General features: G+C 40.2%; 1 protein-coding gene across 1 annotated transcript in view; it reads left to right on the top strand.

The window, feature by feature from the left end:
- Positions 1-27,271, top strand: part of SLC15A2 (solute carrier family 15 member 2) — a 124,299-nt gene extending 97,028 nt beyond the window's left edge. Inside the window, 5 exon segments of the mRNA XM_032216114.1 lie at positions 7,339-7,449; positions 14,379-14,475; positions 18,219-18,365; positions 22,101-22,205; positions 26,928-27,271. Coding sequence (XP_032072005.1) covers positions 7,339-7,449; positions 14,379-14,475; positions 18,219-18,365; positions 22,101-22,205; positions 26,928-27,104 — 637 coding nt within the window. The 3' untranslated portion in view covers positions 27,105-27,271.
- Positions 27,272-27,618: the final 347 nt, after the last annotated feature.

The raw sequence follows: 27,618 nt of genomic DNA, 5'->3' as shown, positions 1-27,618 counted from the left end.
AACTCTGAATCCGACCGAACACTATTAAGAGCCTTTATTAGGACTTATTTAGTGGCGATACGGGCGGCAAAAATGTGTGCATTTTTCCACTCTTATTGCGTCCGTAGAATCTCACCCAGCCACCCTGTTTAGGGTAACCCGCTCCCCCTTGAAGGGGAACCCTTACAGGGAAGGGCTGAGGAGTTCACTCAGTTTCTGTCGGACAAAATCACTCAGATTCGGGCAGACCTGGACTCCACTTGGGCAGTACCAGTGGAGATGCCAAGGGATGAGTCTTGATCAGACTTCCTGGGATGAGTTTCGAGCTTGTCACCCCTGAGGAAGTGGGCAAGGCCATGGGAGCGATGAGTGCCTCCACCTGTTTACTGGACCCGTGCCCCTCCTGGCTGGTCTCAACCAGCAGGGAGGTAACACGAGGCTGGCTCCAGATGGTTACGAACGTTCTTTACAGGAGGGATCTTTCCCACAACCTTTGAAGGAAGCGGTGGTAAGACCCCTCCTTAAGAAGCCTTCTCTGGACCCAGCTATTCTTGAAAACTAGCATCCTGTCTCCAACCTTCCTTTTTGGGGAAGGTTGTCGATGAAGGTGGTGGCCCTTCAACTCCGATGGACCTTGGATGAAGCAGATTATCTAGATTCCTTTTCAGTCTGGTTTCAGGCCTGGGTACAGCACCGAAACCGCTTTGGTCGCACTGACCGATGATCTCTGGCGGGCCAGGGATGGAGGACATTCCTCTATCCTGGTGCTTCTTGACCTCTCAGCGGCCTTCGATACCATCGACCATTGGTATCCTGCGACCATTGGAAGAGGTGGAGTGGGAGGCACCGTTTTACGGTGGTTTTCCTCTTACCTCTCCGACAGGTCACAGTCGGTGTTGGTTGGGGGGCAAAGGTTGACCCTAGGCCCCTTAAATATGGTGTGCCCCAGGGTTTTGGTCCTGCCCCCACTCCTATTCAAACATCTACATGAAGCCACTGGGTGAGATCATTCGTCAGCACGGGGTGTTAAATACCATAAATATGCGGACGATATGCAATTGTATCTTTCCGCCCATGCCAGCTCAAGTAGCAGTGGAGTGATGTGCGATGCCTGGAAGCTGTCAGGATCTGGATGGGAGTGAACAAACTTGCACTCAATCTGACAAGACTGAGTGGCTTGGATGTTGGCCACGAAGGACAGTCCAGATAGTCCATCCTTAATCCTGAGAGTTGCGAATTACACCCCTCAGAGAGGGTCGCAATGGGGGTCCTCCTGGCTCCACAGCTGACATGGCACACCATCTGTTGGCTGTGACCAGGGGGGCCTTTGCCCAGGTTCGCCTGGTGCATCAGTTGCAGCCCTATTGGATTTTGGAGGCATTCAAACGGTCACTCACGCCCTTGTCACTCAAGACTAGACTACTGTAATGCGCTCTACATGGGGCTGCCCCTGAAAAGCTTTCGGAGACTACAATTAGTTCAGAACGCAGCCGTGCGAGCGATATTGGGTGTACGAAGATACACCCATGTTACACCTATCCTCCGCGAGCTGCACTGGCTTCCTATTGGTCTCCGATCGCAATTCAAGGTGCTGGTCATTACCTTTAAAGCCTTACATGGCTTAGGACCAGGATATCTGCGAGACCGCCTACTGCCGCATACCTCCCTACGGCCGGTGAGATTGCACAGGGTGGGCCTCCTTCAGGTACCGTCAGCCAAGCAGTGTCGGCTGGCAGCTCCCCGGAGGAGGGCCTTCTCTGTGGCCGCTCCGACCCTATGGAATGAACTACCCCCAGAGATCCGGACCCTACCCACTCTCATGGCCTTCTGAAAAGCCGTTAAAACCTGGCTATTCCGGCAGGCTTGAGGCTGTTGACCTCGTTACTGAGGTCCAGCCCCCGATTGGGTGCATTATGATGTTTTTAAATTGTTTTCTTTTATGTTTTTACTAATTACTTTCTTTTGTTTGTAAGCCGCCCGGAGTCCTCCGGGATTGGGCGGCCTATAAATCCATTAAATATATAATAATAACAACAACAACACAACAACTCCGCCGTTGCCCGTCCCAAGCCCGGATGAGAAAGGAGGAGGGTTGGCAACCTGGCCCCATAAAAAAAAAAACGCCCACCCATACAATATGGTGAAAGAAACGAATAAAAATTTATACTGCATCAGTCGTCGCGCGGGTTAACAAGGGCCACGGCGGATGTTGGGGTCCCTGGACATCCGTCGACAAGTGGGCTACAAGTGGACCAGCCAACAAAACAACAAAATAATTGCAGGTGAAAACCGTGACATAATGGCCTGTTACTACAACTCAGAGCCAGAAAAAGAGGCTATTTAAAGCGAATGTATGAATTATGGAAACAACAATATCCAAATTCAAATGTTAGTGAACAACGACTAGCAGATCAAAGGCGATTTATTATACGGAATAAAGTGTTTAGTGAAGTTGAACATGAGGAAATTCAGGCAAATTGCAAAACCCAAAAAACAATATCACAAGCGGAAATAACTGATATTCAAGACACAACTAAAGACACTATAGTAGAACTCCCAGAAGAAGCTCTCAGGGAGGAAATAACATCACCACCACTAGAACCAGTTATCACTGAACCAACTGATGAACTAACTAAAAAACAAAAAGAATTGAAGGATAAGATCATGGAGCATTTTCTGCTTAATGGGGAAAGGCAATGTTTACCATCACTAAAACTGTGCCTAAGAAAATTTTGGCCTCTATCATGAAAATGGTTAATGCAGTGTTTTCAACAATTGAATCGGGATCCATCTTGGAAACGAACGAGTTAATGTACAGCACAGCTGTAATAGTCACTAATGAACTAGGCATTAAAATCAAAGTACCTAGTCACACAACAGAAAAGCATCAAAGCCAAAGTGGAAAATCTGATTAGAACAAAAAGTCAAAAAATTAAGGGCAGATGCTAGTAACTTAAAGAACATGCATGAGCAACGGTTTAAAAACAACAAAATCATAGATCGGCTAATCAGAAGATATAAATTGGATACAAGAAACATCAATGAAGCTGTAGAGATTGTAAAACAGCAGATAACAGCAACAGCTAGAAAAATTGAAAGATATGAGGCACGAATCATCCAATATAAACAAAATCAGCAATTTCGATCAGAACAACGGTGTTTTTATCAAAGTCTTAATGTGAATGGTGACACCAAAGTGAAAAACCAGAAAAGCAGGCCACAGTTGAATTCTGGAAAGAATTGTGGGAAAATGCAAAGGACTACAATAAGGAAGCAAAGTGGATACATGACTTTGAGAAAAGCATTGGCAACAAACAAATGCAAGTATTAGAAATAACAACTGAGATGGTCAAAAATCAGTAAAAAAGGTAAAGAATTGGACATCACCTGGAAAGGACCAATTACATGGTTTCTGGCTCAAATATCTGACCAGTTTACATGCAATTTGGCCAGGCAACTGAATGTAATTTTACAAAAGGGCCAAATTGATGAATGGTTGACAACTGGAAAAACATACTTGATTCAGAAAGATGCAACTAAAGGAACAACACCTGAAAACTACAGACCAATAACATGCTTGCCAACAACCTTCAAATTACTCACAGGCCTTATTGCAGGTAATATGATGGATTATTTGGAAACAAACAACATCTTGCCAGTAGAGCAAAAGGCAACAAAAGAAGGAACAGGGGCACAAAAGATCAGCTCCTAATTGATAAAATGATATTAGAAAATTGTAAGAACAGAAAAACGAACTTGAATATGGTCTGGATTGATTACAAAAAGGCATTTGACTCACTGCCACATAGTTGGATCATAAAATGCTTAGAAACAACTGGCATTAGAAAAATATTACATCCTTTACTGAAAAGGTGATGAAACAATGGAGAACTGAGTTGGCAGTAGGGAATAAGATCTACGGAATGGTTAATATCAAGCGAGGAATTTTCCAGGGTGATTCACTTTCACCTCTTCTCTTCATCATCGCAATGATCCCACTATCAGTAATCTTAAAAAAAATGAAATTAGGCTACCAAACAGCCAAAGAAGCTGAAAAAATTTCGCATTTGCTATATATGGATGATTTGAAACTCTATGGAAAGTCAGAAATAGAAATCCAATCATTGACAAACACAGTCCAAGTATTCAGCACCGATATTTTAATGCAGTTTGGCATGGAAAAATGCGCCACTGTATCCATAAAAAGGGGCAAAATCACTGCATGTGAGGGAATTGAAATGCCCAATGGCCAACTAATTAAATGCAACGAAAATGAAGCTTATAAATACTTAGGCATTCTGCAGTTGGATAACATCAAGCATGGAGAAGTAAAAACTATTGTCAGGCGAGAGTACACCAACAGAGTTAGGAAAATTTTGAAATCTAAATTGAATGGTGGAAATACTATCAAGGCCGTAAATACCTGGGCAATACCAGTTATAATAGACAGCTGGTATAGTTAACTGGACACAAGCTGATTTGGACATTTTGGACCAAAAAAACAGGAAACTAATGACAATGCACTACAGTTTACATCCACATGGTGATACTAATAGACTATACTGCCCCGAAAATCAGGTGGCAGAGGATTATTACAAGTGAAGCAAACAGTTGAAGAAGAAAACATGCACTGGCTGATTATTTAAAAGAAAGTCAAGAACATCTATTAATCGAAGTAAAGAACAAAAATCTACTGAAGGCCCAACAGACGAAACAAGAATACAGAAAAGATGTGATAAAATCAAGAATGAGAGTTGGCAGAACAAAGCACTGCATGGCCAATTTCTGGAAAAAATAAAAGATAAAGTGGACAGTGAACAAACTTGGTTATGGTTAACAACAGGTACATTAAAAAGAAATAGAGTCACTAATCCTGGCTGCGCAAGAATAAGCTATCCGCACAAATGCCATTAAGGCCAAAATCGAAAAATCCTCTGATGATGCCAAATGCAGACTTTGCAAAGAAGCTGATGAAACTGTTGATCACATACTCAGCTGCTGTAAAAAATCACGCAGACTGATTATAAATTGCGGCACAATTCAGTAGCACAAATGATCCATTGGAATTTGTGCAAAAATTATAATATTAAAACAGCAACAAACTGGTGAGAACATCAGCCTGAAAAAGTCACCGAAAATCAGATGGTCAAGATCTTGTGGCATTTCCGTATACAAACGGACAAAATACTGGCGCATAATATACCAGACATCACACTGGTTGAGAAAAATAAGGTCACAATCATGGATATTGCAATACCAGGTGATAGCAGGGTCGCCGAGAAGGAACATGAAAAAATCGCAAAATACCAGGACTTAAAAATCGAAATTCAACGACTATGGCACAAACCAGCAGCAGTAATTCCAGTGGTAATTGGCACACTGGGTGCTATTCCAAAAGCACTGGAATTACATTTAAAACAGTTAAAAATTGACAAAATCACCATCAGTCAAATGCAAAAAGCCGCACTGCTTGGATCTGCACGCATATTACGAAAATACGTTACGACGTCCTAGGCCCCTGGGTGGGGCCCGACTAGTAACCAATGCCAAATCCGGCGAAACAACTGGCCGCTGTGATACAATTGTATTATAATAATAACTATACCTTTTGCAGGAGCAGAGCACAATTTGCTATCATTACCCATTTGCTGATGCTTGTTCACTCATATGGAAAAAGAAGATAACATCATTCTTCTTGTAGAAGGAAGAAAGAGAAAGGGGGAGGGAAGAATTCCATTTTACACAAGGTTCAACAACTAGGTTGAGGCCTTTGTACTTAACCCCACTTTGGAGATTTGGAATCCATAAGAAAATTTCATTAAATTCTGCCAGCAAGTGACTCATCGCTCCATTATAACACACACTGACCAACATCTGATTTATAAGGTCTCTTCTCTTTCCAGGTCTGTTTTCTCTCTATATATATGATCTTTTAATTGGCAAAAGGAATAGAACCTATGAACTGGAGAGGAATCTGACATAAGCAGAATTTTCAGGCAGCCCCTCTCTGCTCAAGATCATGGGAATTGGCTGAGCATTACACCGGAGCACTTTGATGGCCTGTCAGTGCAACAACATCATTTAATTGCATCTCTGCCATGCCTTCTCCATGCTGTGCTTTCTCAATATGTTGGGTTTCAAGTTTGATAATCCATTGGCCATACTGGATGGGGAATTACAGAATGTGAAGCCCAAATCCATATGGTCCGGAGGACAATAATTTAGGGGAAGTTACTTTATCAAGTGGGGTATTACTGCAAAATATAAGTCAGAACTAATAGGAACCCTCTTCCCCCAATAAACTAAATTTAAAGGGATCAGCTGCATAGGGCTTAAGGTTATACATTCGTTACAGGTAGTCCTCCACTTATGACCACAATTGAGCCCAAAATTTCTGTTGTTAAATAACATTTATTAAGTAATAGTAAGGGAGAAAAATAAAAAGAAAGGAGTCAAAGAAAAATCAAAAAGTGCAAGAATAGGAAAAAAGTTGAAGAAAAATAGAAAAGAAAGCAAACGAAGGAGTAGCTTCTGATATTCTTCATAGCAAAGTTCAGATATATTTTGAACTCTCTTTCCAAAGTCACATCATATTAGTCTTCTTTCTATAATCTATTCTGTCTAATCATCAAAACCATATATAACAAGGTCAATTTTTTTCATTTTTACACAAAAGCCCACAAGAGCTTCCAGTCACCAATTCTGTCAAGAGGTTGAGTAGTTATGAGTTCTTAATATATTGATTAATCTTTCATTCATGCCCCCTCAAAATTCTTGGATTTTTTTTTTATCCCAGTTGAATCTTCTGGTGTTGAGCATAACTCTTAAATCAGGAGAATGGAACTCCTTTCTAACAGAGTAAATGTTGATTTCATGACTAGGAAAGAATAATTACATAATGATTAGAGAAAAGTCATAAAGGAAAATCATGTTTAGTCTTCTCTGTCTCTCTGTCTTTCTCTCTCTCTCTCTCCCTCCTTCTCTCTTTCTCTCCCCCCCCCTTCTCTCCCCCTCCCTGTCTCTCTCTCCTGCTCCCCTCTCTCTTTCTCTCTCTCTCCCTCTTCCCCCACCCATAGTTTTTTCCTTAATTAATGTTTTTCTGAATGTTTTTAAATGAGAGTACAAACAATTTTCACTTTCTTCCAAGGAAGGGCATTATACTGCATTATCTTAAGGGTATATAATACCTATATAAGGATAGGAAAAACACATATCAGTTTGTGGACTTTTGGTTAGCAATTTTAATTCTCAAAACTGGAGGTGTGAAGCCCTCTCTAACTGCATGCTTCTGGCCAACTATTGGATGCTTTCTTTTGCTTTATTCCTTTTCTGTCATGATGAAATCAAGTTTATTTACAGGTTCATTAATACCTTGGAATGGGATGTTGGCATCACGCTTGATGAGGAGGAGTTCACCACTGTTAACAAAAGTTATGGTGTTTCAGATTACAGGATCCTGCCAAGGGGAAGGTGAGTGTGAGAGATTTTGAGAGATAAAAATGAATAAGAGAATTATAGACATTGAAATAATGAAAGGGAAAAGAGTTCATTCACAGTTTACATCATAAACAGTAGCTCAGTCCAGGCTACAAAAAGCCTGGAAAGAAAAGATTCAGAGACTGGTGCCTTAATGAACTCTCTAAGAGGGCTGAGGGTTTGTACTTCACTTTCCAAGATTACCCTTACCCTTAATCCTTGTATTAAATCTCCTTATTCAAGTCTGTGTGTTTCTTGCTTCCTTGTTCATGTCCTGTAAAATGCTACTTGATAGTGGGATTCTATGAAAATTCCTATGAATTTTTCCCAACTCTAATAAAAGTTCTATTTTGTGACTGGTATTGTATCCTGGACTTCAATTAATATACAACAGAAATGGGGAAATTTATATTTAAGAGCTCTTTCTTGGAAGCGCAATTCAAGTAGGGTGACCAGACGTCCCGCATCTGGTGGGACAGGCACGACTTTTCATCATTTTTACCACGTCCCGCCCGGTTCTCAAAAACCCCTGTTTTATTTTGGTGCTCGCTGGCTCCCCCGCCCATCATCAGCCGCCGCTAGCTCGCTCGTTCCGTTCCCCCATCTATTCTATCTACACTAAAAATCTAAGCCAGCCCAGCCTGCCGCTCACTGATTGGCCTGGACTCCAGCCAATCAGTGAGCTGGCTGGGATGGAAAACACGGCATGCTTAAAGTTTTCCATCCCAGCCAGCTCACTGATTGGCTGGAGTCCGCTTAGCACGCCGCATGAGTCGCAGGAGTCTCCATTTCATTTCGCCTTTGCGGCTGTTTGCTTTGTTTTGCTGCTTCACTGGTGAGTAAACCGGGAATTAGTAACCTGCGCGGGGTTAGTGAAACAGCCCAGCCGCCCTCCTCCCCTTCCCTGTGTGCGAGAAAGGTGCCCGCTCGCCAAGTGCCGCCATGCTGGTTCCTTTGTGCCCCTCCCACCCCTCTGCCTCCTCAGACCTCCACGCAAGAGCAGCGAAGCGAACAAGCGGCCACGGCCATTGTTTTAAACGAGGCTCCACTCGCTGCTCATCCCCTCCGAGCTGGGAAAGGGGCGCTTTGGCAGGGCTTCCGCAGCACCCCCAAGGACCGTCGCGTGAGGTCGTCGTCGTCGTCGGCTGCTGCTGCTGAGGGCCTTTAGTAACCTGCGCGGGGTTAGTGAAACAGCTGCCGCCGCCCTCCTCCCCTTCCCTGTGTGCGAGAAGGCGCCTGCTCGCCAGCGCGTGCCAGCCCGCTCACCCTTGGGCTCCGGGGGCAGCACCTTCCCAGCTCCGCCGCTGCCGCGCTGCTTCCTTCACACCCTGCGGAGTTTTCCCTGTGTCTCCCAGGTCGCGCCCATCCTGTGTGCGAGAAACTCCGCAGGGCGCAGGGAAGGTGCTAAGGAGGCTGTGCCCAGAACCCAAGGGGTGGGCGGACTGGCAAGCAGGCGCCTTTCCCTGTGTCTCCCAGGTTGCGCCCGTCCTGTGTGCGAGAAAGCCGTCCGGGGTGGCTTTCCCAGCCTCCTTTCTGTGCCCCTGCCCCGGTTCCACCTCCTCCGGCTGGCGGCCAACGGGAGGGAAAGGCGGGAGAAGAGCAAAGGCGACGATGGCGCTGCTCTTCTCCACCCTCCGCTCGCTCCTCCGTGCCCACCCCAGCCTCCCGTTCACCCCGGATCCAGCCACCTAAGCAGATCCCTCGCTGTCCGGGGCTTTGCCCAGCCTCCTTTCTCTGCCCGCGCCCCGGTTCCACCTCCTCCAGCTGGCAGCCAATGGGAGGGAAAGGCGGGAGAAGAGCGAAGGTGACGTTGGCGCTGCTCTTCTCCGCACTCCGCTCGCACCTCCATGCCCACCCCAGCCTCCCGTTCACCCTGGATCCAGCCACCTAAGCAGATCTCTCGCCGAGCGGCTCTTGCAGGATATCCTCTAAGGAAAGACTTGGCTCGCAAACTGTCTTCAGAGCTGCGCAGGGCCGAGCCCGGTTCTCGCCCTTACTTAAGACAGCGGGCCCGTCCTCGCTTGCGGCAGCCGTCTAAATTTTGGTAACCGGCCGGACAGGCGGCAGAGCTTCCCGCTGTTGCAAGATAAGCGCGCAGCTTCCTTGGGGAAGCAGCGCTCACCGCCTCCTGCCCGCAAAGGGCTTGTTTGCTCTCTTCGGAGGATGCTCCCTTTTCAGGGCAGGGATTCCTCCCTCTCTCTCTCACACACACAAACACACACTCAATCATACTCTCTTTCACACACACAAACACCCCACTCACTGTCAACTTCCTTTCTCTCTCTCACACACAAACACACTCAGTCATTCTCTGTCTCACATACACACACCACTCACAATCACTCTCACTCTTCCTTTCTCTCTCTCCTTCACACACCCCCCCATTCTTAAGAGACTTTGTCCAGTGTATCTCAATTAGGGGTGGGGATGTTTTAAAGCTGGCCCTTGCAAGATTATTATTTTTTTGGAACAGAGAACTGCCTGAATACAATCTGTATCATTCACTGGAACCAGAGGTTTACTCTTCCAAGCTTTGGGACTTGTGCTGGAGAGCCCATCCTTAGGGAACTCTCTCTATTGAATGTGTGTATTGAGGCAGAGGGCTGTCTGTTTTCTTTTTTCCACTGAATTGGTGAAAATTACTTTGTAAACTTAAAAAAGAAAAGAAAATGGGCTGAAGGAAGAGAGAACACTTTGAGTTAAGATGAGCCACAAGATTTTAGGGAAACAAGACAGGGAAAGAGCAGAAAGACAAGAAGGTGAAGGTAGATAGGCAGAAGGAAGGAAGAAGGAAGAAATAGGAGGAGGGAAGGTGAAAGGATGGAAGGAGAAGGAACAGAACGAAGAGGAGAGAAATGGAAAGAGCAGAAAGCAGAGAAGGTAGATAGGCAAAAGAAATGAAGCTGAAAGAATGGAAGGAGGAAGGAGAGAAAAGGAGAAGGGAGTGATGAGGAAAGAAGAGAGATGGAAGGAGAAGGAAGGAAGAGAGGGAAAGAGCAAAGACGGATAGGTGAAGATATAGCAAGAGGAATGAAGGAAGAAGTGAGTGTCTCGAGGAGGGGGAAAACATTTAGTGACCAAAGTTACAATGGCATTGAAAAAAGTGACTGATGACCATTTTTCACACTTAGTGACTGTTGCAGCATCCTCATGGTCACGTGATCAAATTTTGGCAATAGATTCATATTTATGCTGTTTAGTGTCCTGGGGTGACCTTTGACAAAATAAAAATTTTAAATCAAGCCCCCCCCCCCCCCCCCCCGTCAAAGGTGTCCCTCTTTACCAATCTGAAAATCTGGTCACCTTAAGTTCAAGCAAAGTAAAAGTTTGTGGGAATAATTCCTTGAGGACTGGAGGAAAGTCAGCAGCCTAGACATCAATCTGAGAAATGAAATCCAAAGGAATGAATCCAAAGGAGGATGGAGGTGAAGCTAGTATCTCCAAAGGAACATTCCTTAGTTGTCTGGAAAGTAAAGGCACATGAGAGAAGAGGTTCTTTCAGGCTTTGCAGATTCTGTTACTATAACCTTACAAAAGGTGGCATTAGTACTCATGGTTTTGGTTTCTTGTCTGAAAAAGAGATGACATCCTTCTTTCCTTTTTTCTATATCCCAAATATCATGCTGTAGGAAAGGGACAGATAGTTCTTACTACAAGTCTAACTGCTTGCAGAAAAATTTTAATTTCACCCAAGGCCTGCATGAAGCCCAGGTTGCCTATTCCTGCTTGTGTCTGTGTGTGTGTGTGTGTTGTGTGTTTGTGTGTGTGTGTGTGAGAGAGAGAGAGACAGAGACAGAGAGAGACAGAGACAGAGAGAGGAGAGACAGAGACAGAGACAGAGAGACAGAGAGAGATCAATTTTCAGATGAATGGAACAGTTAAGACAGAAATAATGTGGCCTTGCAAAATCTAATTTACAGTGATTCCTTGTAATTTTTTATTAGAACATTCCCATTGCATCTCTATATGCAAATTATTTTTTTCTATCTAAGACCATGTTCTTTGTAGATAACAGAAGGACAGGAAGTAACCTGATATCTATTACGTTATTACTATGCATGCATTATTTCCTTTCTGAAATGTATAAATATGAGTGTATTTCTTTGCCTGCAGAAGTGTGTCACTTTTGAAGGAGAACTCCTCCAGTATTTATGTCTCAAAAAACAGAGCAGTGAGCCTTGATTATTTGCTTATGATCCTCCATTTGCTTCACACTAGAAAAATTATTTTGGTTCTGTCTGACCATATCTATTTAATTCAGACTCATTTTTATAATGAATGAATGGCTAGGGAAAAGAGTCCTGGGAGAAGCTGTACATGTAATAGGTCTTGCTCCACCAAGGCATAGTCTTATTTTACTTGTGCATTGACCTTGATAAATGCTGGGTAAAGATAAAATAATTGGGTGGATAATGGGAAGTCTCAAACATCATTTCCCAAAAGTCCTCTTGTTTTTATGCATCGGACCCTTTTTCCTACTTAGTAAATTGCTTGCTAGTTATTACTCAAGATAGATAGTAACCATCTATCTTCCAGGAGGATACTTTTCCCTGGTATCCCCCACCCTAATCCTGGCATGTGAGATAGATAGGGACCCTATACCTCATAATTTCCTTAGGACATCCAGGTTCAAGTCCATCCTCAACTACAGAAGCTCACTGAATATGTGTGTGTGTGTGTGTGTATTTATACACACACACAGACACACACACAGACACACAAATATATATAAGTATCTCTAGTTGTTCGGGTTTTCTCCCGCGTAGAATTGGAGATGTCTTGGCGACGTTTCGACGAATGTGACTTCGTCGAAACGTCGCCAAGACATCTCCAATTCTACGCGGGAGAAAACCCGAACACTAGAGACCTACATACTAACACCCGCGAAAACCTCAGAAAACATAGAGCCACAGGCTCTTATCCGTTTCTCAGTGAAGCCAGGTGAAAGGTTCTATTAGATTTTTTTTTTTTAGATACCTTTAATAGATACCTTTCACCTGGCTTCGCTGATAAGGTAAGAGCCTGTGGCCTAATGGCTAAGAAGTCTGCCTAGTATGTAATATAGCCCAGGTTCAAATCCCCGTAAGGGTATGGCTAGCTGATGAGAGCTAATAGCTTGAAATAGATCTATACTAGTCTCCCTTTATTTATTTATCAGCACAAATAAACAAACACAAATATAACAAGGCAACAGTAAAAAATATTGGGTTTCTGTCGTGATGGACTCTTGTGACGAGCCGATTGACAGATGATGGAAGCAGTTAGCTTCCTCCCATAATTGGGGCTTACCGGTTGTAAAATCTAATTATAGATATATTATATATATATAGGCTTCCTTAATCAACAATGGATACATGGAATATCCACCACTTACATTGCACAAAAGTATTCAGCATGGTTAGAAAGGACAGGAAGAGACCCTCATAAGTTCAGCCCCACACATATTCATTTAAAAGAATTATTCAATAATACACAATAATCTCTAATAAGTCAGCACTGTCCAGGTACACTGTATTAGATAAATGTTCTGCCCTCCAAATAAAACAGCAGTTTCATGTCTCATTTAGAATCATTTTTTCCTCACATGATTTCCTCCAATATGTCAACTGTTTTACATAATTTAGTCTTTCATTCACAAGTGGTAAAGATTATGAAGACTGGGCGGGGAGGATGGGGGGAGAGACTTTAGGCTACAATTTACTGCTTCTATTTGCCCTATCAAAAGAAAAAGTTTAGGCTGTACAGGAAAGGATGTAGGGTATTCTATTCTTTGCAGGAAGATACAGGGCTAGATTTTCTAGCTGATTATGTTTGTCATTATATCATTCTATAGCTGAAAAGGGAAAACAAGAGAGATTGTGCTGGGAGAAGCATTAGGAGAGATGCACAGATGTTTGCTAAACAAAGTATATCAGCAGAGGCTACAATTGTCCTTCAAAACTGTTGCCCAGTGTCATTTATAAATCCAATAAACAAACAAACACAAATATTTATCATTGTTGCTCTCCATTTAGGTCTACTAACCAGAAAGCTCTCTATCTGAACCTAGGACCACTTCCTTGCAGAACAATGAACTACATTCTGTTCAGTGGTGGGTTCCGGATCCCATTGCAACTGATATGGTGCAATGGGCCCGGATGTCCACCACTTGAATGTGTGCAGCGCGCGCGCACATGTGCATGCATACTTACCCTCCGCAAAGCTCCACAACACCTCTGCGATGCTCCAGCTGTTCGGTGGAGTGTCGGGCAGACGGTGTATGCTCCATGCGCATGCACAGAAGCCCCAAAAATTTCAAATACTGGTAAGCAGCACAAGCGGGCGTGTGGGCCTCTGGAGCACTGTACCAGAATGGTACCTGGTGCTCTGGCAGGCACCGGTATGGTCGTAACCCACCACCGGTCGTAACCTACCACTGATTCTGTTCCTTTTTCTGAGAGAATATGTGACTGATGTACCTACCCAGATGCTGAAGACTCTGCTACATTGATAGGGGACCTGTTACTCTTCCAAAGTTCAATTAAAATTTCTTTCAGTCCCATACAGTATGCAGACTAGCCAGTGGGCTGGAATAACACTAGAAAATAGAGGATTTTTATGTTTTTAATCTTTTTAATATTTTAATTGCTTTTATATAAGCCGCCTGGAGTCCTTCGGGATTGGGCGGCATACAAATCTATTAAAATTGCAAATTGCAAATTTTATGTCACTGGGATCCCAGGAAATAAATAGTTAAACAATAATGGCAATTTAGAGTACAGTGTAAAATAGATTTTGATCGATAACCTGGTTCCTAAGAAATTTGTACATACTTACTATAGACTGAACAATTATTCATTGTTCCCCATCATCTTAAAGATATTTTTAATGGCTCTGCCTAGGAGAAGCTAACCAGGAACTACTGTTTTTCCTTTCTATATTAGGTACAACAATGCAAATTTCCAAATGAGAGCAGAAATATCTGCCCTGAAGCTTGGCCTTCTAGATTTTGGAGCTTCATACACAGTTGTCCTAACACAAGTAAGTTGTCTTTTGAATATATGCCTTTTCTATTTCTATTGAGTCAGCTACTGAAATAAATCTATTTTGTTTTCTCCCAAAAAAAACCCATAGGGATAAGATTAGGCTGCAAACAAATGAGACCTTCATATTACAAGCATTATCCAAAGATTTTTACGTCAATACAACAATTGATATACCAAAAGTTAGGAACTTCTAAATCCCACAGAAATCAGAATGAAACAGGCAATATACATATAATTCTCCTGTTGTCATCATTAAAAGTTTGGATAAAATTCTAAGGACATTTTCTTGAGAATGCATCAAATGCAGTTCGAGTAGATCATCTGTCATAGATGAGCAAATGTATAGATTCATTGGCTCCAGCCTTATTGTTTTAAATATTTCATTTTATGGCTCAACACTCTCAAGAGAAATCACAATGATCACTCCCACTGTTATGTTCAGAATATTCTGAGAAAATTCATTACTGCATTGCTTTGCCTTCATTTTTCGTTTTCATCATTGGACGTCTGACAATTTCTGCCTCTTGTGCTGTGTCATTGTAAGATCAAATGGATGGGCCCCACAGCAAGCATTGGGAAGGCCTGGATGATAGCTTGAACAGGACCTTTCCAAAGTTGGCAGCAACCATGAACAATATCAATTTATTTACATGATGCCTAAACTTTCCCTGCCATTAATAGGGAAGGTATTCATTTTTATTCATTTAGTTGCTTTGTTGATTGAACTGAATAATGTGGACTAGAAAAAGGAATGGGATACTGAGGCTATGATCCTTTATCTATCTGGGATCAAAACCCACTGAGCACAGCACAGGAGGATTATTTTCTGGATAAATATGCTCTAGATTGAGTTACAAACCTTTCAGTTTATGGAAAAATAAACAGCTTGATGAACAGATGACTGGATAAACACATGGGTGGCTAGATATAATAGTGTCTTTCTTTTAATAGAAAACTCAATTCTGACTTCAAACAGATGACTATAAAAAAGGGAAAGGTGAGCAAAGGCTACTTGGCAAAAATTAAACTTCCTCCTCGAAATCTTGTAGGCCTGACAAAGATTGTCTTCTGTCTATATTTTTTAATAATATTTGATGTTTTATTATTTGTCCTCTAAAGCCTTCTAAACTGCTTCCAACTTCTCAGAAGAGAATTCGAGTCTGGTCAATCTCATCTTCTAAGTTGAAAATCAGCCCCGGTGATTTATTTGCACACTTATTCATTATTGATAGAATTTACTATTGAGGTTTGGCGAACAGAACCTTTTATTTCAATAAATGTTTGCCAAGACCACAGAAGCAACCACCAAAATCATGTATAAAATTAGGCAATCTGACATTCTATATGAAGACTATACACTCAGGATTGAAGCACAATGGCTTAGGTGTGTGTGTGTGTGTGTGTGTGTGTGTGTGTGTGTGTGTTAAGGATATTCTGTCTCCGCTGTTGTTCAATATCTACTCTGAGTTAATCTTCAATGAAGCACTGGAAACCTCGATGCTGGAATCAAAGTAAACGGGTTGTTCAGATCAACAATTTAAGATATGCTGATGATACAGTTCTGCTTGCCAGTAAGCATGAAGACCTTCAGATCCTCTCAACAGAGTCACACAAATATCTACGGCTTGAAGCTTAATACCTCAAAAACCAAGCTCATGGTGGTCAGCAAGAACCCATTAATTTACCACCGATAACTTTGGAAGGAATTCCACTAGAAAAAAATTGGAAAGGATCACCTACCCTCGGTTCTAATTTACATGAAAGTTGGGACATGAACACTGAAATAAAGAGAAGGATAGAGAAAAGCACAAACAGCATTCTTCAAAATGAAAAAGGTCTTCTGCAGCCACAACTTAAGCCTAAGATTGAAAATCAGGATTGTCAGATGTTACATCTAACACGCCACTTGAGAAAGCCAAGGCAAATAATCAAACAATTAAAAAGTGAAAGTTATAATATTTTGGACAGGTGAGCAACACCCGGAAAAATATGGCATCCTTCACTTATTCCTCCAGGGAAAGATCGAAGACAAATGAGATCCAGGCAGAAGAAGAACATCATGACTTCAAATCTAAGGGACTGGTTTGGACAAAACTTAGCAGCACTTTTCATTCGGCTGTTGATAAAAATAAGCTCATCAACATGATTTACCAATGTCCCGATGACGAATATGGCACAAGAAGCAGCAGCTAAATATTGCTATTTAGATATTCCGAGTAGACTTGAACCAAGCCCTGCGGTCTATTGTTGATAGCTTATTGTTGGATTCCTAAGTAAATCTACTGATTAACCCCCTATTGAAATTAATCAAAATTTAAAAGAAAGTCTTGAAGAAAAGTCTTGATATGAAGACTATCCGTACTTTGAAAAATGACCTTGGGGTTCAGTGGAATTTGTATCTAACAAGAGCATCAAGGAAAACATTATTGAATCAGCTAAAGAAACCTAAGCCAAATGACGATCAATACAGCCTTGGGGCATCAATTGAATGAAGACATATTTTTTGACTGGCTGGATTCTCCTGTCAATCAATTTCACTTCAGGTTTCTGAAAGCTAGTATTATGCAAGAGGGAGAAATATTTCTCTATACACTTTCTATAAAGAACGCCTTCTCCAATAAACTCAATTCACTCACTTTTATTTCCCCTAAGCTCTGAAGCTCTAAAAGCTTGTCTTTCATATAGAGAAGTAGAACTCTCAAATTGCAAAAATTAGATATTTCATACAGAAATTGTTCCCTTGTTGGGCATTAGATTTCTAATACTTTACAGAAGCTGCAGTGGGAACACATATTATACACATGTGACCTATAAAAGGTTGTTGGATTCTAACTTCTATCAATGATAAAGGATAATAGGGACATCTGAGAGAAAACGTATCCTATTCTGGTGTGTTCATTATTCATTCATAGTAACTATTTGTGTTAGATATTGAAACAACTTTACCTGCAAATATCATATTCTGCATTGGGCAAAAATTTAAGAACTTTTAAGTAATTGCATATTACTTTTGTAAAGTTATCTGCATTACAACCCAGAGGAAAAGGGAATCTAGATTACAAGACTGTGATTAACCAAGAGTTCATTAGCATATCTCAGGATGGTAAAACACTGCCACTGATGCTATCCGATTTGGCCCATTTTAATTTTCTCTTGGTAATATTTCATTCATTATATATCTATTCTTATCATTTACAAGATCACTGATTTGTCCAAAGCTGCCTGCTATAATTAATTGCACTCAGCTGTAGATCTATTGTACTTTATGAAGTATGCACAAGGAAGCAGAATGATGCATAATGGTGTAGCAGTTTGGATAACCCATAGAATGTGAATGATTAGAAGTGTTACTTCAAAGGACCAATCTTTTTGCCAGCTCCAAATTTCTTTGAAAGATTCCTGACATTTTTCCATAGCCCAATGAGTAATGTAATTACTGTTCACCTATTTAGCTTTTAAGAGAAACCTTGTTGTCTCTCCCTATATGGTGATTAAGGACATCTCATAAACAGGGCCACATTTTGCCAGTAAAAATGGAGTTTGCTAATGCTTTATTGACATTTGAAATAATGACTTTATTTCAGTCCAATCAGTAAGTTCATAATTCTTAAATGGGCCCAAGAGGACAGCCCTGCTATAATTTTAAGAATGAAAGCTTTTCCCCATTGTATTCTAACTTCTGCATTAACTTGGACTTGCTAATCCATCACCAACATGTCTATTTTTCCTCCCAATCAGACTTCTACAGAGACACTCCAAGCATGGAAGATAGAAGATATTCCAGCTAACAATGTCCATATTTCATGGCAGATTCCACAGTATCTGTTAATATCAGCTGGGGAAGTGATGTTCTCCATTACAGGCCTTGCTTTTTCTTACTCCCAGGTACAGTTCTTAGGACTTCATACAAGGAAGACATCCTGAATAAATAATAGTCCTTAGTAAATAAGAGGCCAAGATGGAAGGTTGCAAAAGGTTATCTGCCAAAACCAAATCCAAAGAGATTAAATGGCAAGGTCAGTGCAGTTTGCACCTCAGTCCAGACCCCATTTAATCTTGGTAATCAGTATATAAGTATGCCTGAGATTATGGCTTAGGGCAGTGTTTCTCAACTTTAGCAACTTGAAGCTGAGTGGACTTCAACTCCCAGAATTCCCCAGTCGCCTTTATAACTGCCAAGAATAAGAAGCACTGATCTAGGAATCATAATGCTCACGTCTCTGTCCAATATTCTTTCTGTGAACAAGACTGCCCTCATCAGATGTGTCGCTCTTATTGAAGGTTGGGGCAGAGAATCCCTGGGCCAGCCATCTGGTGACTCTGCCAGCATCTTATGGGGTGGAGGAAGCAGTCAATCAATCTGCTTTTTGCTGATGTCTTCATCAGCGCAACTGGAGATGCTTAATTATAACTAGTATGGCATGTTACATGCTCTAAGGATACCTCCAACGAATTTAATGCTAAAAATGATATTTATTTCATACTTCTAAAAACAAAGGATTTGAAGTTAATTGTATATATGAAAAACATTTCATAAAACACAGTTGTGACCCCCGAGGTTAGAAATTGGTCCTATTCATTCAATATACTTAACCATGTTAAATGTATTGTGGAAGCACCACCTAAGCCTATCTGCAATTTATTTTTAGTCTAAACAACTGAATGGCTAGTTGGGGTTAAAATAATTCCCACCTTTCAAAACAGGTAATTTGAATTACTTTCTAGAAAATTACTGTAACTCTCTTAGTTTTGAGATGAATTTTCAGAGATGTCCTGCAAATTAGGACTTTTCTAGGCATCCTCTCTGATTCTTTTTTATTTAATTTAAGAGCTAAAATCCTGCAGTGGTTAGAATGTAGTACTACAGATTACTTCTGCTGCCTGCCAGCTACCTGAAATTTGGCAGTTCGAATCTCACCAGGCTCAAGGTTGATTCAGCCTTCCATCCTTCTGAGGTTGGTAAAATGATTGTTGAGGGCAATATGCTGACTCTGTAAACCGCTTAGAGAGGTCTGTAAAGCACTGTGAAGCAGTATATAAGTGCTATTGCTATTTCTCATCCTGTGACGCAACACTAGGATGCTGGTGAAATGAGATTAAAAAAGGACAAGAGTGGGACACTTTTTCCCAGTTCTGGGGTTACCAACTTTGCAGATTTACAATTTTTTCCTGTAAAAACAAACAAATGAATACATTAAAAGACCAAATATTCTCCCAGAATATACTGCCGGTACACAAAAGTAAGAAGGTGCCTGGACTTACTTGCATTATCAAACCTGGCCATGATGGAACTTATTCTGTGGAAGGCATGTGAGGGACACTGAAGAATGGCTGCAGGTTTGGACTCTGGCTAGTCTAAAGAAAAGAAGAAATAAGGGTGACATGACAGCAATATTCCAGTATTTGAGGGGCTGCCACAAAGAAGAGGGGGTCAAATTATTCTCCAAAGCACCAGAGGGCAGGACAAGAAACAATGGTTAAAAACTAATCAATGAGAGAAGCAACCTGGAATTAAGGAGAAACTTCCTAACAGGGAATACAATTAACCAGCGGAACAGCTTGCTTCCAGAAATCGTGCTCCATCACTGCATGTTTTTAAGAGTCTAGACAGCCACTTATCTGAAAGACTTCCAGTGTTCTTTCCAGCCTATTCTATTCTATTCTATTCTATTCTATTCTATTCTAATTTGCCCCGAGAAAGTGAGTTGCTTTACAATACTCTCATCTTCCATATCGCATCCATTGCTCCATTTAAATAACTCAGGGCAGGTTTAATTAGCTTGCTTGCCCACATTACGTATCTGTGTTTCTTTTTAATAGAGTAGATTTTTTCTTAGATGTTACAGTTTAGGCCTTCATTTTCTTCCAGCTAGACTTCTGCCAATATTCACTTTATCTTTTTTCTAGTCCTCTTAGTTATTTTTTTTTCTCAGGGCTATCCTTTCAATTTATCTTGCCCCTAAGCACAATATAGCCACAATACACAATACAGCCATTTAGTAACTACTTCAGTTAGCGACCATTTGTGGATACAAAGGTAATAAATGGTAATAAACAGTTGCAAAAAATAATTTTCTGTCTAATTTTCTGCACCCAAATGGGTGTAAATGTGCTTAAGCCCGAATTTTTTATGACTGACAAAAAAGCATGCTGGAGTAAAAGTAATATTGGCATGACTGCACAAGAAAACTTGATCTGAATGAGATGAGGTGATCTTTGCAGCATCTCTCTCAGTCATGTGGATTGCTTAAGCACTATTTTTCTGAATGACAAACTTACCAGTGAGGAGTGGCTTTATAAAGCAGCATTAATTGTGTGCAAACATGGTAATTTGCTGGTGCTCAGTTTGATATCCAAATAAGGTATTGTTTAAAAAAGAAGAGGAGGAGGTGATATTATTTCTACAGATCATAAAAGATGAACATTTGAATAAATAAACCAAGATCTGGTTCAAAAATGGCAAATTATATTCTGAAGTATAAATGAGGTCAAACAGATGGAAATTTCAAGTCCAATAGGAACAATGGCCTCTTGGGATAACCTTGTATCTCCAGGAATCAGGAGAAATATTAGCAACTGTCACAATAGATGATTTACCATTTATTACACAATTGGAAAAACTAATCTGTGTTATGCTAAGTAATCCTCACTAATCCTTTCAACTTAAAAATTTAGTAATATGCAAGGCTTATAACCACATGGCAGGAAAGATAATTGGGAGCAGGTTTTTGTTGGGCCATGTGCTCTTTCTCTCAAATGTTCCCTTAGTCACAATGTTTCATTGTGCTGACATACTTGTGGATCAGTTTGCACAGATGTCAGGGGAAAAGAGGCAGGGGCAGAGTAAAAGCTTTACCTATCCCATATTTGATCCAGGTATCTCCAACCATTTTAAAAATGAGTCAGGAGATGAGAGAAACAAACCAACTCCGCATGAGACCCCTGAAAGCTGCTGTTAGTCTGAATAGTGCTGGGATAGCTAAGCCAAAATATGGGCCTGTTTTGATGTACTTTATTTATCTTAGACATCCAGTTTTACCCTGGGACAATGAAAAAGCAAGATGAAACATTGATTCAGAGACTATATGAGATTTCCCCAATTCTAGGATTTTTTTTTAAATTTCACGTATTTTCAAAGACTTTTGTTCCAATTCCTATGAAATTATAAAGAGAATCCTCATTGGACATAAGTAGGGGAATACTGCTTAGGTGAACAGAGGAGAGAGAAACAATATTTTGAGTCCCAAAATCCCCATCTTCTCAGGTTGCCATATTCTGATAATGATTTGAAATGAATTTACCCACATATCTTCATCCCTCAATAAGTGTAGCACCAAACAGTGATGTTCAAGGATATGCTGTATAAGTGAGCCATCATTCTCCTGGTTAGTATGAACAGATCAGCTAACAATGTTCCAGAATGGCAATTGTTCCCCCACTGAATCCACTGGTATATTTGACTGCAGGAATTATTGAATGCTGAAAGGGCCACAGGCTCAGAACCACAATGTGTTCCTCTTTGACAAAGGAGGTGGGCTAGTCCCAGGGTAGTACTGAATGGGAATATTGAACATCAATTTTCCAAAAAATTAAGAATGTTTTATGCCTTCTCCTTTTCAGGCTCCTGTTAGTATGAAATCTGTGCTGCAAGCTGGATGGTTGTTAACTGTGGCCTTTGGAAATATTATTGTGCTCATTGTTGCCCAATCTGCACCTCTGGTACAGGTATGGCTAGCATATATTACTCAATTCCTTGAAATACAGAAATACATTTATCACATTTTCTCTCTTGCAACAGGAAATACGAGTAGGCCAGGAGGTTGACCCAAGATCACTTAGTGAGTTTCATAACTGAACAAAGATGTTAATCCATTTCCCTCAGATCCACAGTTACATTGATACACTTCATTGTTCCTTCATGTCCTTTTCAACAATGCATTTCATCAGTATCCAGAGTCTTCCTACCTTTCCTACAAACTGATACATGTTATACTCACTAGCTTGATTATTTCAAGAGGGATAGCCAACATGTCAAACGAAGTTCCTTATTTTTGTGACTGTGTTACAAGGAATGAAAAAGATTCCCTTGCCCAAGCATCTCTTCCTTCACTCCATCTTAAAATACAGGCGCAAACACTTTGGCTATTTTACCAAGATTCTCATAAAACACACTGAGTTGCAAATTAGCCAACCATATTTTAGATGTACATGTTACATAAAACCAACTCATGAGATTAACTGTTTAATATGTTGTGTGAACCCAAGCATATGGATCAACTGAATGAGCCATAGCTAAATTAATCACAGATTAATGTGTTTTGCCTTTCGTAGGACCCTATCCATGTTTGTCACAGGACTACTGTACTATAAAACTGGGGCATTGAGTTGGTAAGAACAGAGTTAACATTGATATAGTGCATGCACACATCCACGTAACTGTCAAATCAGTATTCTAGAACATAGGCAGGTAATAGTAGAAGTGCACACAATGGAAATCAAATTCTTACAAGGATAACCAAATTAAAATTGCCAGGCAGAAAGACTGATTGTCTACACTAAAAAGCATGATGAAGACACTTGACTTCCAAGATACGTCGTAAATGCAGAATTAACTTTGTAAGTAACTTATACTGAGAGGAAGAAAGGCATCACAATTGTGGGTGATTAACCTGCACAGATGAGAGAGAAAGGCCATTGAACAAATGAGTAATTAACTAATTAAGCAGCAATGCAGATGTTACAATAGGATGCTGTTAGTGCCACTTAGTTGTACCCACTTTCACAAAATCATAGTTAAAAAAAAACTTGGGCCAGGGTTGACTGTCCATCCACCCATCTCGTACCAGTAATAATGGGCATTTATTGGTTAAAAAAAGAACACTTCATATACATGAAACTAAAAACAAGAGAAGAAATTGATCTAGACTTCTAAGAGCCAATTTATATGTTTGTCAAGGCCATCAAATTTCTCCTAAATTGCAGAATCAGATTCTTATACAATCATTTTTCAGCATTTTGCAGAGTGAGCACTCCATACACACTAGATTTTCACCCATTTCTGGATATATGCGACCCTTGAAAGGGACAGCCATCCCAGCATGAAATTCTATTGTCTGATGAGAACTGCTAAACTCGTTTGCATTTCTAGTTATGGCTACCACAACTGGATGCAAAAGTCAGGAAACCACTCGAGAGCAGAAAAGCTAATGCTAAAATATCTCTTTGCTGCTGTCTAGTGTTCAACTGAATATTTGTTGGCTAAATATAACAGCCCTAAATTATCCCCAAAATATCCTTGATCTTTGACATTGTTTCATGTGATTTCATGTGAAAGAAACTATTATTGCCCACCTGAAACTGTTTCTCCTATTTAATAGCATACCCCAGTGTTTCCCAAACTTTTGACATATGTGTACCCCTTCTATAATTTTCGTAACACTGAGTACCCCTCATAAAAAACATATGCTTTAATAAAAATCAAAATATATTTATTTTTTCTTTTTTTGGTACATACGCAAAATAAACGAAAGTTATATTATAAAGAACATTTATTTGATTCAATGAGAAGGATGAAATTGTTTACGTTGAGATGACAGATTATCATAATTTGGTTCCCTGGTTGTTAATTTTAATCTGAGATGCGGTTCCACGTCCAATAGTCTGTTCCTTTTTTTCGACTTAATGTCTACAAATGCAGAAAAAGCAACTTCGCATAAATATGAAGTTGGAAAAGGCAAGATGTATTTCAGGACTTTTTCTGTTAAAACCGGATACACATGTTGCATTTGTAACCAGAATGATGTTAAAGTACACCCCTTATGTTTATTTCTCAAGAATCCATCCGTACCCCCACCAAACTCTTCCCGTACCCCTGGGGGTACGCGTACCACACTTTGGGAAACACTGGCATACCCTAACCATTTGGGAGTTACGTGTGATGCAAAGCAATCATCATGTGATGATCGTTTCATAGACCTGGGGAACAGAGGAGGGAGCAAAACCATGTCCTAAAATATTCCTTAGTGGTTTCAGCAAAAAACACAAAACTCCACTTAATTCACTAGATATAAGTAGAGCTGAGAAGCTTTGGCAGTCTTTCAAGGTTCTGTTACATCAACCTACTCGCTATAAAGATCATTCCAGAATTCGAAATGATTTCCCCCCCTAAATTTGCCAGCTCCAATGATCATCATATACAGTATTGTGAAATAACGGTATCTGTATTATTTGTGTCAGTTACCTGGTTCACCCAGGATTTTAAAGCATAATGTGGTTTGTTTGGTTTTCATACAGAGTATTGTGTGAACCTAGCTGTTGCAATTTATAATTTAGCATGTTCTGATAATCCAGCCAATTCTACACTTATTTAATGAATAATGATTTAAACAAACCCACAGTTTAATAAGTTTTATTAATAAGATCAACAGTTAAACATGGGGGTTATATATTAAGAACATTGCTAGCTATTCCTCCAGCCAATTTTGCTAAGGTATTCCAGAATATGGAAAATATGAAATTCAGCAAAGTATTTTATACTTGAGGCTCATCCTAATCTCTTTCTTGTCCCAACATCAGAGTTTACTTTTATTTTAATTTATAAAGCAGGAGTAAACAGTGTTGGTCTTAATATTCCAATCTTTTCATGTTCTGTGTCAAAGTAGTGTTTTTCAATCTCTGCAAGCACAATCAATACTCTACAATCCACTTGATATGCTTCATTTGTTATAGGCAATGCCTTGATAGTTTGCTTCTCTGGTCACTGCCCTCTTCAGCCATTTTATTGCTGAACCAGAGAAATGGTGAATTATTCTTTCCTCAGTTTACTGGTGAACTGGTGAAACAGTCCCTTCCTTCCTTCCTTCCTTCCTTCTTTCCTTCCTTCCTTCCTTCCTTCCTTCCTTCCTTCCTTCCATCCTTCCTTTCTGTTTCTTTAACCCATCCACTGATAAAATGGTTGGCCTTTCCTTTCCTTTTAAGCATCGTATCTAAATGACTTAAAAGGAAGGCAGCGCAGGAAGGATAGAAGGCTGCTATGGATGGTGCAGAAAAGGAAGGCTGAAAGAAAAAAAGTGGGAGAAGGAAATGTGTATATGTGGGCGAGCTCTTGTTTGCATATTATTGCTTATGCTTATTTACATTAAATAAGCCCCTTTCAGTTTTTAATAATTGTGATCAGAGGGGACTAGATTAGTTCTAAAAAGATGGTTGATGACCACTTGAGGTTATCTGAGATACAGATCATCCATCTTGGGTCAATTATTGTCTAAAGAGGAGCAAAGTAATTTATGTCAGTGTTGGGACAATTCCTTAGTTCAAGTGGTCCTTAATTGCTTTCAGGAATAATCTTTATAGCTAATATGCATCAGATGAAAATGAGCGAGATGGAAAATAAGGGTTTCTAGTACAGCCATTGGAGAGGTGATGCTTAGGGGGTACTCTTTCAAAATGTAGGCTAGCATATAGACACATATGTTCAAATATGTGTATCATCTGCTTTTAGCATTAATCTGCAAATGCTGAAATGTTCTTCTAGTCAGATTTTCCATGCTGCTAAGCTCCAAGTTAATGAACTGTGTCAGAACTCTAGCATCATCAGAATCAAATAAACCTCACCACATCAACTTGTTCTACAAAATATTTACTAAAACTAAACAAGTTAATAAGGACTCATTTTACAGGATAAGGAAAGGGATTGAGCTCGACAGATTATCCTGCCAAGACATGTCATGATGTTAAATGTTCTGCATGAAGGAATATTCTCAGCAATCAAGTTTGGAAAAAAAGTTTAAGGAGTTACACATTTGAATTGCATATTCTGATCCTGAAAATAATCTGCATTATTTATTATTTATTTAGTTGGTTTATTTGTTTGCATCCATTTTACAAATAATTCAAGGAGGCTAGCATATCCAACACACCTTCCACTTCTTATTTTCCCCACAACAGCAACAACCCTGTGAGTTGAGTTGAGATGAGACACAATGAAAACCCAGCAAAATGGAGTTATACTGTTGAAGTTATATAGGCTTGACTGTATAAAGTGCTTGAACTTAAAGGAGGACTCTGACCAGCAATCCCAGATAAATTACTTTTGATTGTTTTATAGTGCAAAAAATTAATTACAGTATCGTTTACTAACAACATACTACAGGCATTGTTCTATATGTACAGAATTTCATTATAATCATTCCAGGGATACATGTATGTTTCCCCACAACCCAAATTATCACGTTCTGAGCCACCAGTACCAGGAAACAGCAAGATGCTGATTAAATCTCCCAGATAGTTCGTAGGCAGACTTCCCCCTTCTATACAACTTACAAGTTCAGGCAAATGTGTCAGAAGCTGAATATGTTTGCATTGTATTATCAGAATAAGAGCAGGATATAAATCTTGAAATCAGATAAATAATGGAAGTAATGTTTTTTTAATCTTTTTTCTCCCCAGTGGGCTGAATTTATCCTTTTTGCCATGCTCCTTTTTATCGTCTTTGTTATTTTCTCCATCATGGGATATTTCTACATTAGCACAGATCCAGAAGAACTTGCTGATAAAGGGAATGAACATGAAACATCAAGCAATAAAAACATGATTGGCCTTGTTACCAGGAAAACAGAGCTATAAAGGGGCTGCAAACACTGGAGTTAAGTCTGAGAGGCTTTTTAAAAATAAGATAGTGATTTGACAGATTTCTTTCTGATGTTATGATCTCATCGGATATATTCAGAGGGAATGAACAAACTAAATTATTGTTCCCCTGCATGTCAGCTGAATAAATGTATCCAAATTCCTGGAATGGTGCCTTCTTCAAAAGTAATTATAAAGTAGTTTTAGCTATTCTGCCTCCATCAGGCACTAGGAGTTTTATATGTAAAGCACAATTATGTCTGTCTGTCTGTCTGTCTCTCTCTCTCTCTCTCTCTCTCTCTCACACACACACACACACACACACACACGTCTGTCTGTCTGTCTGTCTGTCTGTCTGTCTATCTATCTACCTACCTACCTACCTACCTACCTACCTACCTACCTACCTACCTACCTACCTATCTCTATTCCACAAATGATTCTTCAAATAAAATTAAATAAAACTTATTTACAATTAAATGTGTATATTACTACATTGTAAATCATATAA

The sequence above is a fragment of the Thamnophis elegans genome, chromosome 1 (assembly GCF_009769535.1).
Source record: "Thamnophis elegans isolate rThaEle1 chromosome 1, rThaEle1.pri, whole genome shotgun sequence".
Lineage (NCBI taxonomy): Eukaryota > Metazoa > Chordata > Lepidosauria > Squamata > Colubridae > Thamnophis > Thamnophis elegans.
The sequence above is the reverse complement of the archived record's forward strand: the minus strand, read 5'-3'. Positions and strand labels throughout refer to the sequence as shown.